At 46.3% G+C, this 13400-nt stretch overlaps 1 protein-coding gene across 1 annotated transcript in view; it reads left to right on the plus strand.

Annotated features, from left to right (window-relative positions):
• Hs3st3b1 (heparan sulfate-glucosamine 3-sulfotransferase 3B1) overlaps positions 1–13078 on the plus strand; it is a 42963-nt gene extending 29885 nt beyond the window's left edge. Inside the window, exon 2 of the mRNA XM_048365603.1 lies at positions 8841–13078. Within this exon, the coding sequence (XP_048221560.1) occupies positions 8841–9459 (619 nt within the window). The 3' untranslated portion in view covers positions 9460–13078. The remainder of the gene's footprint in view (positions 1–8840) is intronic.
• Positions 13079–13400: the final 322 nt, after the last annotated feature.

Below are 13400 nucleotides of genomic sequence, written 5' to 3' on the forward strand. Positions count from 1 at the left end.
GCAGAATCACAGGCTTTTTAGAGCTTTTCTAGTTCTAATTTCCTATTCTTCAACTCTGAGGCTGTTTTGTTGTTGTTGTTGTTGTTGTTTGTTAGTTTCTTTTTGTAATGTTTGTGCTGCTTGGACTCTGGGTTTGGAGACTGCCCTCGGAATTCTTTTTTGCTCAAGGCATATACTACCATTGAAGCCACAGCCCCATTTCCAACTTTTTGCTGGTTAATTGGAGAGAAGAATCTCACAGACCTTCCTGCCCTGGGGCTTTGAACTAGGATCTTCTGGTCTCAGTCTTCTTAGTAGCTAGGATTACGGGAGTGACCCACCTGCTCTGGCTAAGAGTTTTTAAGATGTTTCCTTTTCCCTGGCTGGCTGCAAACTGTGATCCTCAGATCACAGCCTCCTGAGTAGCTAGGATTACAGGCGTTGAGCCACCAGGGCCCAGCATGGAGATTTTGTTGTTTAATGAACTACTTTTAGCAGTGGTACTTTGGATCCCACCAAGACTTGAGACATTCCCTGCTAAACTCTGGGCTTCTCAAAAACCTGGAAGGCACCCCCACCCTCTCCACCTAGGGAAACAGAGGCAGGAGGAGTTCCACTAGTGTGCTGATTTCTTCCAGTCTGGAGAGAAAAGGCACTGAAGGGTTTATGATCTGGCTACCTTACACTCCTGGCTCAAATCTAGAAAGAGGGCACACATCCGGGAGCATCTATCTTACTTTCATGGGTTTCTTTTAAAAGAGTATTTTATTCTATTTTATTTTAATCCAGCAATGGTGACAGAAATGTGGGTGATGTAATCGATACTGGGGGCTGTTTCTCCCTCTCTCTGTTTTAGGTTGATAGAATCTAATCTTCTGTAATTGATTAGCTTCCTGGGATAACTATTCTTTATCTCCTGTTTGCCGGAGGACTTAGTGGCTGCAACCAGTATTTTGTCTCACTTTCTTTTACTGGAAGCCTGATTTGCATTTGATAAACAGTGGTACTGGTGTGTGTGTGTGTGTGTGTGTGTGTGTGTGTGTGTGTGTGTGTGTCTGTGTATTTAGAGGTAAGATTCCTGCCCTGCCATACCCTTTTATGTTGGTACTATGGTTTGAACTCATGGTCTCAAGTTTGCTAGGCAGATACTTTATGAATGGACCTACTTCTCTAGTCCTTTTCTTTTTGTTTTTGTTTATCAGATAGGGTCTCATTTTTTTGTTTTGTTTTGTTTTTTTTGCCAGTCCTGGGCCTTGGACTCAGGGCCTGAGCACTGTCCCTGGCTCCTTTTTGCTCAAGGCTAGCACTCTACCACTTGAGCCACAGCGCCACTTCTGGCCATTTTCTGTATATGTGGTGCTGGGGAATTGAACCCAGGGCCTCATGTATACGAGGCAAGCACTCTTGCCACTAGGCCGTATCCCCAGCCCTAGGGTCTCATTTTTTTTGCCTGGATACAGCCTCAGTTCATGATCCTCCTATGTATAGCTTCCATGTAGCTGGGGCCAGAGGCACCCCTGGCCCCAATGTGTCTCCTATGGTGATTGAGATGAGGTCTCACTAACTTTATGCTGGGGCTAGCCTAGAACTGAGATCCTCTTGATCTCTCCTTCTTGATTAGCTGGGATTACAGGTGTAAGCCACCACCTCCCCCAGCTTAAGAAACACCTTTTTCTTTACTTCATATTAGGCCTGTGTGTTCTTTATTTGCGGTGGTCTCTATAATTTGCAGGCCATCAGGTCATGCACTCTTACTCCTGTGTCTGCTGTTACCTGAGAGAGTGACTATCCCACCTTCACTCCAGCCTTTGGATCGACCAGACACCTTTCAATTCTGCCCATCACATTACCTCTACCCCTTCACCCCTTCATACTGTGTCTTCATACAACACCTCCACTCAGGTGCACACAAATCTCAGCGGAAGAAGTGCCAGAACTACATGACACAAGCAGGACACAATGGTTTCAGTCCTGGCTGCACATTAGAATCTTCTAAAAAAGATGCTGGTGTTGGGGCTTCACACATCGAGGGGTGTGGCTCAGTGGCCAGGGGCAGGGCCTAGGCATTTAGTTTCAGTGGTAAGTTCCCAAATGGTTCTCCCGTGTTCCCTGGGGGTGCCAGCTGCCACAAAGGCTGCACATGGCCTTGTTGAAAATGTCCTCCAGCAAGGTGGGAGCTTGAAATGCTCTTTCCAAATCTGCCTTGTTCTCAGGATCTGTGGCCCAGGTCTGTGAGTGTTCCCAGAAGCTCCCTGTGCTTTTCAGCCCCAGCCCTCCATATGGTGATAAGCCTGCCTCACCCCTGAGACCATCCTGCATTCACCCAGGAGTGTCTCCTGGGTTGTTCTCATGCATTTGGGGGCGCTGCATCTATCTGCCTTCTGCTGGAACTAGAGCTATGCAGGGTCCATTAGTGATGGGTAGTAGCTGCCTGGGCTTTCAGATAAGCGTCCATCCATTAGCCAAGCCCTGGTGGCTCATTTCTATAATCCTAGCTACTTAGGAGTCTGAGATCTGAGGATTGTGGTTCGAAGCCAGCCCCCCAGCAAGAAAGTCCATGAGACTCCAATAAACTACTCAGAGAAAGCCTGTAATGGTACTGTGGCTCAAAGTGGTAGAGTGCTAGTCTTGAGCAGAAGGTGCTCAGGGACAGCCTAACCTAGGTCCTGATTTCAAGCCCCAGAACCGACAAAAAAAAAAAAAAAATCATCCGCCTCTGCCCAGGTGGAGAGGAGGGGAGGAACTGTTGCCATGATTAGTAATTTTCCAGGTGTCATAAATGCAGTTAACAATGGGAATATGAGAACTAAAGAGGTTTATTGTTTCGAAATGGGACTCCTAGTTGGACAATTATGATCAGCTATGATCAGATTAGCCCTGAAATACCTACTATTAAGATTCTAATCCGTGAATGGATTGGAGAAAATACAAGTATCTATTCATAGTGGGGTTGGGTATGTGGTTCCCTGTGCTCTTGATCCTGTTAAAGAAGAGGAACTAGGAGGGTTGGGGGTGGAGATGGGGTAGATGGTGATCGATAAAGGAAGATAAAGTTAAGTTCCCTGTCTCACCTGAAGGCTTATGATCCAGTTCCAAACCCATCACCCATTCTCGGAGCCTCAGTTTCTTCTTGAGAAAATTGAAGGTCACCATACTTACCTCAAAGGCTTATGGCCTGGGAGTAAATCAGATAATGGATGTGAAAGTCTCTTGGCGAACTCCAAAGCACTGTATAATTATTAGCTCTGACTATCCATTTGAGAAATGGCTTTCATAATGAGCAGTCCAATTACCCAGTGTTGGAGTGCTTGTCTGGAGGCTAGTTTGGGACTAGATTTTGACTGGAACAGCACCCTATGGTGCCTCATGTGGGTTGTGCCCTGCCTGAAAGGGGGTGGGGAGTGGACCACTCACCCTGGGCCACATCCTCATCCTTTCGTAGTCATTGTTGAGTTCTGCACACAGGAAGTGTGGCCAGAGTGTGGGATGGAAGAAGGTGGCCCCAGGAGGTGAACTTGGGAAGGGCTTTGTTTTAGGATCTGCCATGAGTATAGGCAGTGGGAGAATTGCTAGGAAAGAGGATGAAAGGGACTTAAAAGAGAACACACTGTGAAGGTTCCATGCCAAGAGGTGGCCACAGACTTGTGTGTGATCCCTGCTTCATATAACAAACTTTAGTCGGCAGGCTTCAGAACTCATTGGCCCGTTTGCCCTGGCTTGTACATTCCAGCTACCTCAAAGAGTCCTGTTGAGTCTGTTTAGCAAGGCCCGCCCCATCCCACCCCTGGGCTGTTTGATTGGCTCCTCATCCTCACCTTGCTATCCAGGGGGGATGACCGCTCACCCACCCCTTGCCCATTTAAAGCTAGGACCCTTGATGTGTCTTCCTCTAAGGAATTTTCCATCCACCAATCTCCACCCTGCTCGTGGCAGTCAATATTTGAATTGAGCCAAATCTCTCGGTCTCGGTCTCTCTCATTCTTTTGTGCCAGTTCTGGGCTTGAACTCAGAGCATGGGCTCTGTCCTTGAGCTTTTGTGCTCAAGGCTAGTGCTCTACCTCTTGAGCTACAGCTCCATTTCTAGCTTTCCTGCCTGTGCTGGCTTCAAACCACAATCCTCAGATCTCAGCTTTCCGACTCGCTAGCATTACAGGTCTGAGCCACCGGTGCCTAGCTCAATGTCATGGTTTCTGCATTTACCCTGGCGAGCCTATATAGTCTTTTCTGTGCGTGATGTGACTGGTGCTCGCAAGTGATTTCTCCTTAGCAGATGGATTCCCGAGGGGTGGGGAAGGGGGGCGTAGGGACAACGCCTGGCTCCATGGGGTCTTGAAGCATGTGCAAAGGGCTCAGGAGGCCTTGACGGTGGTAAACCCCGATGGTGCACTCAACCATTCAACCTATTACTGTCTCAAACAGCAAACACATTGAGGAGAGAGCAGCCCCAGCTTTTCAACTGGACAGGGTTGAGACATTTGCTGGTCACAGTGGTAGAGCCATTATTTGAACAACAATCCACTATTTTAACAACAGTTGATGAAATCTCCAGGCTCCCCGAGTACTTTTTGACACTGGGAGATGATCTTGGGGAGAGGGGTTCTTCCAAGTTAATGCTCCAGAATGGCTTGGGGGACCCACCAAGCGTTAGAGAAGCAGTAAATGGGCTCTCAGATCAGATGACCTATTTCCCATTGTTTATTTATGACCTATTTCCCATTTCCTGTTGATAGGTCCATGTGTAGAGTTCCTTAGTCACAATTGCCACTTGGGGTGCTGGTCCTGGGGCTTGAGCTCAAGGCTTGGGTGCTGCCTCTGAGATTTTTGTTTTTTGGCTCAAGGCTAGAGTTCAGTCACTGGAGCACTACTTCCAGATTATTTGGGGGTAGTTAACTGGAGATAAGATTCTCATGGACTTTCCTGTCCAGGCTGACTTTGAACCTCAATCCTCAGATCTCAGACTCCTGAGTAGCTGGGAATACAGCAGAGAGTCATCAGCACCCAACAATTTTAGCCATTTTGTTCAGTTACCATCAGATCTCTCTAGTGGGTTTTAAGGTTCAGAGACAACTGTGGGTCTCAGGCAGACTGAGAACATAGTCCAGCATCCTTGCTTCTCCTGGAGCAAAGCCCTCTTGTTGCTCCTCTGTGAGGGGAAGCAGGAAGAGCGATGAGCTCCTTGTGGACCACTCGTGCTAAGATCCCATAAGTGGAAAATAACTGATGGATAACAGTTTCCTAGTGTTGAGAAAGCGAGTAGCAGGCTGGATACCCATGTGAATTTCCCAGGCCTCTAGGAGGAGGCGTCTGGATGTGGAAGGACCCTGGCTCTCACTGGTCAGATGGGACAAGTGTGACATGGATGGGGGTAAGACCTGCCCATGAGCTCACATTTAAGAAAATGAGATGTTCAAAGCATCTGGTGTTCAGCCTTGAAGTCCATGAGAGGCCGGAACCCTCATCCACCCATTCACAATGGCCCCAGGAACTGTAAGCGTCTCCTTAGGGTGTCCACTCTACAAAACTTAGCCTTTCTATCTGAGATGACCTGCTTTCTAGAGAAATGCAAAGTGGAGAGCTGGGACTCTTTAATCCCTGATCACATTAGCCTGTTTGTTGTTAAGGCTGCATTAATCTAAGTGGCTAATGAGCAAAGTGGGTCAATCCAGTGTTAGTACACCCCAGAGCTGGCTGCAGGTCTATGGAAGGGGTGTTCTAACAAGAAGTGCTCCCCTCCAGTTCCCTGGGGTGGGGGGGGGCATTTCCCAACGGAGTTCGCTTGCTCTAGCGAATTGTTCTTCCTGGCTGGTGTGATACGTGGTTCATCACATCATTTCTATAAATTAAATTATGCCCTCTGAACCTACACAGCTTGAAGGTGGAAGTTTACAGTGCTCTACTGAAAAGTATTTGGTTTAAAAATTGTGAAAATTATCTTTCATTCCTATTAGCTAACAGATAATTTAAAATCTGTAATAAAAATATAGTGTTCTATTGGTTAATACTTTTTTTTTTTTCCTGTTGGTGCTGGTCCTAGGGCTTGAACTCAAGGCCTGGGCCCTATCCCTGAACTTTTATACTCATGACTAGTGAGTGCTCTACCACGTGAGCCATGAGTCTACTTCTGGGTTTTTGGTGGTTAATTGGAAATAAGAGTTTCTTGAACTTTCCTGCCCAGACTGGCTTTGAACCTCGATGCCGAGATCTCAGCCTCTTGAGTAGCTAGGATTACAGGTGTGAGACACTGGGCTGCTTAATATTAAGACTTTTTTTACCCCTTGTTCTGGTACTAAGGTTAGAAATTAGAGCTTTGACCTTGATCAGTTTGCTTGCCAGGCTAGAGCTGTACCACTCGAGTCATGCCTCCAGCCTAGCCTTTTGCTGGTTATTTGGAGATGGAGTTTTGCATACTTTTCTGCTTAGGTTGGCTTTCTACTAAGTCCTCTAGATCTTAGCTTCTTGAATAGCTAGAAAGACAGGTGTGAGCCACTGGCATCTGGGATACATTTCTTTTGATATAGATATGCTGGTGTTGACACACACGCACACACATATATATCGTAATTACAGCTTTACCATGTGTCATGAAGTGTGTATTGAACAATTTAATAACAGTGATAGAATAACAGTAGCTGATACGATCAAGTAATTATCAGTCATAGTAAATACAGTTAGCATATTATGCCTGTTCATGACTGTAATCCTCTTTACACTTCCTCAAGGTAGGCATTGTTATTTTTGTTTCCCCAGAGGAGGAAAAGAGCCCTAGAAAAGTGAAATAAGTGATCCAAACAGCACAGTTAATAAGTAGCTGGATCAGGAGCTGAACATCTTTAACTGCTAAGATAAACTGTTACCCTAAATGACTTCAACCCTTTTAATTCTCTTAACAACTGAATGGGTGGATAGAACTATAGCTATTTCATGTATTAAGATACTAAGACTCAGAGAGGTTGAGTCACTTGACTTGTGGTCACACAGCTAATGAGATTTGATAGAGAAGGATTCAAAGCCTAGCCTACTCACACTATAACTTGTGCTATTAGTCCTAAATATTTTGGGGCTTGTCAATCAATAAGACCATTCATTCATTTGTTTTTCAGCATATGGTATTTACATTTATTTATTTATTTATTTTGTGGCAGTAGTGGGACTTGAACCCAGGGCTTGGGCTTTGTCGCTTAGCTTTTGTCACGTCTGGTGCTGTACCACTTAAGCCACAACTCCATTTCCAGCTTTTTGGTGGTTACTTGGAAATAAGAGTTTCATGGACTTTCTTGCCCAGGCTGGCTTTAAACTACAGTCCTCAGATCTCAGCCTCCTGAGTAGGCAGGATAACAGGCGTGAGTCACTGGTGCCCGGATATTATTTATATGTAGTGGGCACGTGATGTGGCTAGCACCAGTGTCAGGTACTAGGCATGTACAGGGGTGGGACCTGTAAGACAGATAGCCCTGCCTTGATGGAGCTTTCCCAGAGGCCTTTGCACACATGGATGCAGGTCAGTTAGCAGAGTACATGCCACTCAGCACCACTTTCTCTGTATCCTTCAGTTTTCCATCTGCTGGGTGTAGTGGAGTTTTAGTCCATGGGCATTCTCTATTAGTCCTGCTGCTCTCCAATGTGTGCCATCTTCCCTACTCAAGCGTCCTGATTCTTTTTCTCCGACCCCTGTCCTCATCTCGCATCTCACTCCTGCTTGCCTCCACTGTGCTGTTTCTATTCTCCAGAGCCCTTTCTTCCAGACATGCTTGAAGATGTGCAGAATAGAATAGCAGATTCCATACTTCTTCGTCCCAGCTCCAAGACTGTCTACTCAGCTTTATTGCAACCATTGTGTACGCCTACAACAGAATGCACATCAGAGCCAAGATTAACTGCTGCTGCATTTCTCTGCCTTTTGAATTAGTATCCCATATCATTGATTCACATAGTCAGCATGCCCTCTGTCTAATGTATGTCTATTGCTTTTGTTTAAATTAATACAGATGGATGTCTTACTGATTTGTGTGTGCATACTGGGGCTTGAAGTCAGGGCCTTGCTCTTCTGTTTTGCTTGTCTTTGTTGCTTAAGGCGGATGTGGTACCCCTTAAGCCACGCCTTCACTTCTAGATTAATCCCAGTTTATTGGAGATGAAAGAGTCGTTTAGGGCTGGGGATATGGCCTAGTGGCAAGAGTGCCTGCCTCATATACATGAGGCCCTGGGTTCGATTCCCCAGCACCACATATACAGAAAATGGCCAGAAGTGGCGCTGTGGCTCAAGTGGCAGAGTGCTAGCCTTGAGCAAGAAGAAGCCAGGGACAGTGCTCAGGCCCTGAGTCCAAGCCCCAGGACTGGCAAAAAAAAAAAAAAAAAAAGAGTCGTTTAGATTGTGCCAATGCTAGGCTAGGCTTTTGGTGTTTCACCTTCAGGTGTTTGGGACAATCTAAAAGATGGGCATCATGAATTAACTAAGGGAGAGGGCCCTCAGGAGGATCTTAGAGAAATGCTCACCTTGCAAGAAAGTGCTGTATTTACATTTTAGTGGTGCCTGCCCTCCAGACCTCGGGTAAGGCATGAATGTAGCTTCTAGCTCTGCAATCTTGCTGATATATTGGGATGTGGGGTTTGAACTCAGGGCCTGGGCGCTGTCCCTGAGCTTTTTTGCTCCAGGCTGGCGCTCTACCACTGGGAGCCACCGTGCCACTTCCTTTGGTGACGTTTTTATGGTGGCAGTCTTAGACTGTGGCCACACTGCGCATTGCGCCCCCCCATCCCTGCGCCAGCCTCTCTCTGTCCCTCAGGTCCAGGCCCTCCTCCCTCCTCCTCCGACTCTTACAAGCCTTGTTTTCTTTCTCCATTTTTTTCCTGCCTCCCCCCAGGGAGCTGATGCCCAGGACCTTGGACGGGCAGATCACCATGGAGAAGACGCCCAGCTACTTTGTGACGCGGGAGGCGCCCGCGCGCATCTCGGCCATGTCCAAGGACACGAAGCTGATCGTGGTGGTGCGCGACCCGGTGACCAGGGCCATCTCCGACTACACGCAGACGCTGTCCAAGCGGCCCGACATCCCCAGCTTCGAGAGCCTGACGTTCCGCAACCGCAGCGCGGGGCTCATCGACACGTCGTGGAGCGCCATCCAGATCGGCATCTACGCCAAGCACCTGGAGCACTGGCTGCGCCACTTCCCGCTCGGCCAGATGCTCTTCGTGAGCGGCGAGCGCCTCATCCGTGACCCGGCCGGCGAGCTGGGCCGCGTGCAGGACTTTCTGGGCCTCAAGCGCATCATCACGGACAAGCATTTCTACTTCAACAAGACCAAGGGCTTCCCCTGCCTCAAGAAGGCCGAGGGCAGCAGCAAGCCGCACTGCCTGGGCAAGACCAAAGGCAGGACCCACCCCGACATCGACCCGGGCGTGGTGCAGCGGCTGCGCGAGTTCTACAGGCCCTTCAACCTCAAGTTCTACCAGATGACCGGCCAGGACTTTGGCTGGGATTGAGATAGACCCAGCTCGTGTCATTTCCTCACACCCCACCCCACCCCCACCCCCACGTGGCTTATATATTGAGAGAGATAATTATATGTATGTAAAATGTACAGAAATCTATTTTATAATAATTTATTTTTAAATTCATGAGCAATTAATTCACTAAGCTGCCTAGCCACGCTCTGTAAGAGAGATTATCTTCATCTTGGGTTAACATTCCAAAGTGTTTAACGCAGAGACTTAGTTCTATTCCTCACAATTGATGGTGCTTCTGTTGTGACTCCTCCCCTCCGGCTCCTCCACCCCTTCCCCTCTCCCCCATGATATTTAAAAAAGAAGAAGAAGAAAAGCACAATTTTTGTTGTTACGGGTATTCAAACTTTAGCTGTCCCTGTTTTCGTGGTGGATCGTGTTCCCCTTTTGTCTTCTGTCTCCCTTTCTGACCTCCACGTCTCTTTCTTGCCTGTGTTCCTCCATGGGTACACCCTGAGTGCTCTCTCCACAATACTGATTCAGAATGCTGGGTTCCGAGTTCATCCACAGAGCAGCATCCTTATCCATGTGGTGCCATTTCCAACAAGTTAAATTACAACCCACCAGCGAGGGTGTGTCCCCTCCCCCCTTCTCTGCCCCTTAGTCAATCACCACCTTCACAGGGACATCCTCATTGAATGACAGGGTCCATTTACTTTAGCTTTGATGATGAAGGATGGCCCTGCATCCTCACTGCACTATGCCTTCCTTGGTCCATTACCCAGCTCCAAGCAGATGCAAATGTTAGTCCTTTCTTCCCAGTCACACCTATGAGATGGCCTGGGTGCTGCTTTAGAAATAATAATAATAAAAAAAAAAGATCTGTGCTCATCTGCATGAGAGTGCCCTACTCTCCTTTCTCTGAGCAGGGAGTTCAGCTGTGACACACCAAAGAACCCCACAGGCTGGCAGAGCCACTCCCTCAAACCCAAGAAACCTGGTTGTAGACACCCAGAGGGGTCAGGGGCATCCACCTCTCAAGATGATGTTACTAGGTATGGAGCCAGCCAGTATTAAACAAAAGGCTCATCGCTTCAGTAGGCAGAAAAAAAGACTCAAAAATGCCAAGCCACCTGGCATAGGTAAGGGATTCCTGGTACCCCAGCTTTCTGTCTCTTTGGAACTCTTAGCTCTACCCAGGATGACAAGATGGTCAGTAGGTAATCACCCAAGAGCACGGACCAAGGGTGGTTCTTCTACAGACAGATTGCGAAAGCCGGCCCAGTATTACCTGTAAGTCCTTGAGCCAGGCCCTGGCAGCAGTGTTACTATCATTGTTATGGCTGTGCAGGGGCTCTGCTCATGTCCCTGTGTTCAGAGTGCGCTTAGGGGCCATTTGTAATGACTAGGTATAGTGGCACTTGGCTTTCAATGGCAATATCTCATAATGACATATTTTGTTAATCTGCCACTTCCTGCACCAGAATGCTTCTCCCACAAAAGGATTGTCATTTACATGATACTTTCATGAAGGAAGACATGAGAAGACACACAAATTGTCAAAAATGATTGTGTAGTGATATTTACAAGGATTCTTTGTGTATGTTTTCTGGGGGAACTTGCCTGATGGGGTAAAACAAATTTTATGACATGAAGAGAAGTCATTTCTCTAGAGAAACAATCAGAGGTCACTGATCTGTGGGCAACATTGATAATCTGGTTAGTGTTTCTCTGTATGGTTTAGATCAGGTATGACTAGCTTGTGCTTAGTGGCAAAAGCATCACTCGGCAGGTTTGGTTTGGGCAGGAAAGAAGGGCAGATGCTCTGTGCATACCTTAGATGTCTGATTCTTCTTCATAGTGTCTCTGCAAATTACCACAACAGTGTGTTACTGCACTTGAGTGGCTTAGGTGTGAAATACTCACACGTAAAGGTGCTAATCGCGTGTGGACTTCTCCATTTGGAAGTTTCATTTGAAATGGACTCTGGAGCCCCACTCTTCAGTTACTGCCTATACTTGCAAGAAATAAATGGCAAATATCCAAGGCCCTCACCTAGGCTTGCTCTGCTCTCCCAACCAGATCTGAATCAGGGTGCATTACTTCAGAAAGTCCAGACAGAGGCTTGTAACTGAGAGGCAAATGTCTGAGTCTTTCAGGTGCCTGCTTTCTTTCTAAGATGAACAATTTCTGATCACTATTCCCCGTGATTAAAACCAAATTGACATAGGAAATGCAGAGATAGAAGGATGATGATTTAGTCACAAACACTGAAGTAGATCAAAATTCTTTTTTTCCTTTCTCTTTTTGTGCCGGTCCTGGGGCTTGAACTCAGGGGCCTGTGTGCTGTCTCTTCCCTTTTTTGCCCAAGGCTGGCTCTCTACCACATGAGGCACAGCTCCACTCTGGCCTTTCCATGGTTTATTGGGGGTCAGAGTTTCACAGATTTTTCTAGCCAGGGCTGGTTTCAGACCACCATCCTCGCATCTCAGCCTTGTGAGCAGCTAGGATTACAGGTGTGAGCCACCAGTCCCCAGTTCAAAATTCTATTCTGAGCTCAAGCCCTTGAATCCAAACCAATGTTTGAATTAATACTATATAATTAGTAGTGATAATAATTAGTACTGATGGAGCAAGGCAAGTTTTTCTGTGTAATAAAACAAACCCTATGGGTGTCTCAGATAGTTTCTGGTTCCCAGCTGGTCCCTTTTAGCATCTGCCCCAGGTTATACTTCATTGTGTGGTAGGCATTACAGGCCCTAGGGTCCTCTTCTTGCACAAATTAAGCAATGTGGAAAACTTTAGCCTGGGTTCTTCCTCTTGTAGTCATTTGCAGAGCTGATGAACTTCTCTTCTTAGCAGCTAGAAGACAAATACTAGTTCTTGCTTTGGCAGTTTGACTCAATACAAGCTTTGGATTCCTTTCTAGTTGGTAGCAGAATCTTGGTTGTCACTCACTGAAGTACTTCATTCTTCAGTTTTCTCCCCACCTCACCCCACTTAAAAACAAGAAAAAAGTTAACAAGAACATTGGAATTTTTAGGTATTCTTATCAATGGAATGTTTTCTTTGAGGTGTTTGTGTATGATCTGTGAACTTAACAAGTGGTGCCTGGAAAAAGAAATTTTAGGTACAGGAGCTGTGGGGGTTGACTCCTGATTGGATGACATCAGAAGAGAGATTGTCTTTTCTGAGTCATTGTTAGTGCTAGCTGCATTGAGACTTTGGGGGAAATGCAGATCCTGCCCATGATACCAGGGTACTCAGATAAGAAAGGAAACAGATAAATCAGAGACCCTGAAGGAAGTATCTAAGGACACATCAATGTGATTTCTCGTTTTCACTTGTTTCAGGAAGAACAGTTAATAAAGTTGAAATGTGTGGTTAGTCTCTTGTTTCACTTTTGTAACATTAATTTATGACTGAGTTTTGTTCAGCCCAGTACTCTACAATACTGTGCAAATCCTAGCCGTATGTGTTCAATAACCTGGATGTTAGAATAGCCAAGATGTACAAAAATAAATATATAAAACAAGTATTTTGTCCTATGTATAACACAAATTAATTTTACACAGAGAAAGATGTTTATAGGAAAATGAAATTCTGGTAATTCATACTATTTCTTTGTATGAACAAATAAAATATATTTTACCAACTCTGGGCACTTTGTGTGTTTTAGTGTGTGTCATGGGTGGAAAAGGTAGCAGTGTTTTCAGTACATGGCTGATCACAGTTGCATACATGCACATGTGCATGAGGAATTGGTATAGGTTGAGGTTTTAGATTTTAGAGTCTAATGCAAAGGCCTGTGAATCCACACGTATTTGGGACAAACCTTTTTGGTTAATTCTCTGATGGCAAGATAGGTGCTTACTCTCTCCTCCCCCCCCCCCTTATTCTATGGGATTCTAGAATACTGAAGTCTCTGTCCCCAAGGGTTTCAGAGCTCCCCACTCTGGCCACCATGTCACACAACAGGC

This window comes from Perognathus longimembris, chromosome 17 (genome assembly GCF_023159225.1).
Source record: "Perognathus longimembris pacificus isolate PPM17 chromosome 17, ASM2315922v1, whole genome shotgun sequence".
Taxonomy (NCBI): Eukaryota; Metazoa; Chordata; class Mammalia; order Rodentia; family Heteromyidae; genus Perognathus; species Perognathus longimembris.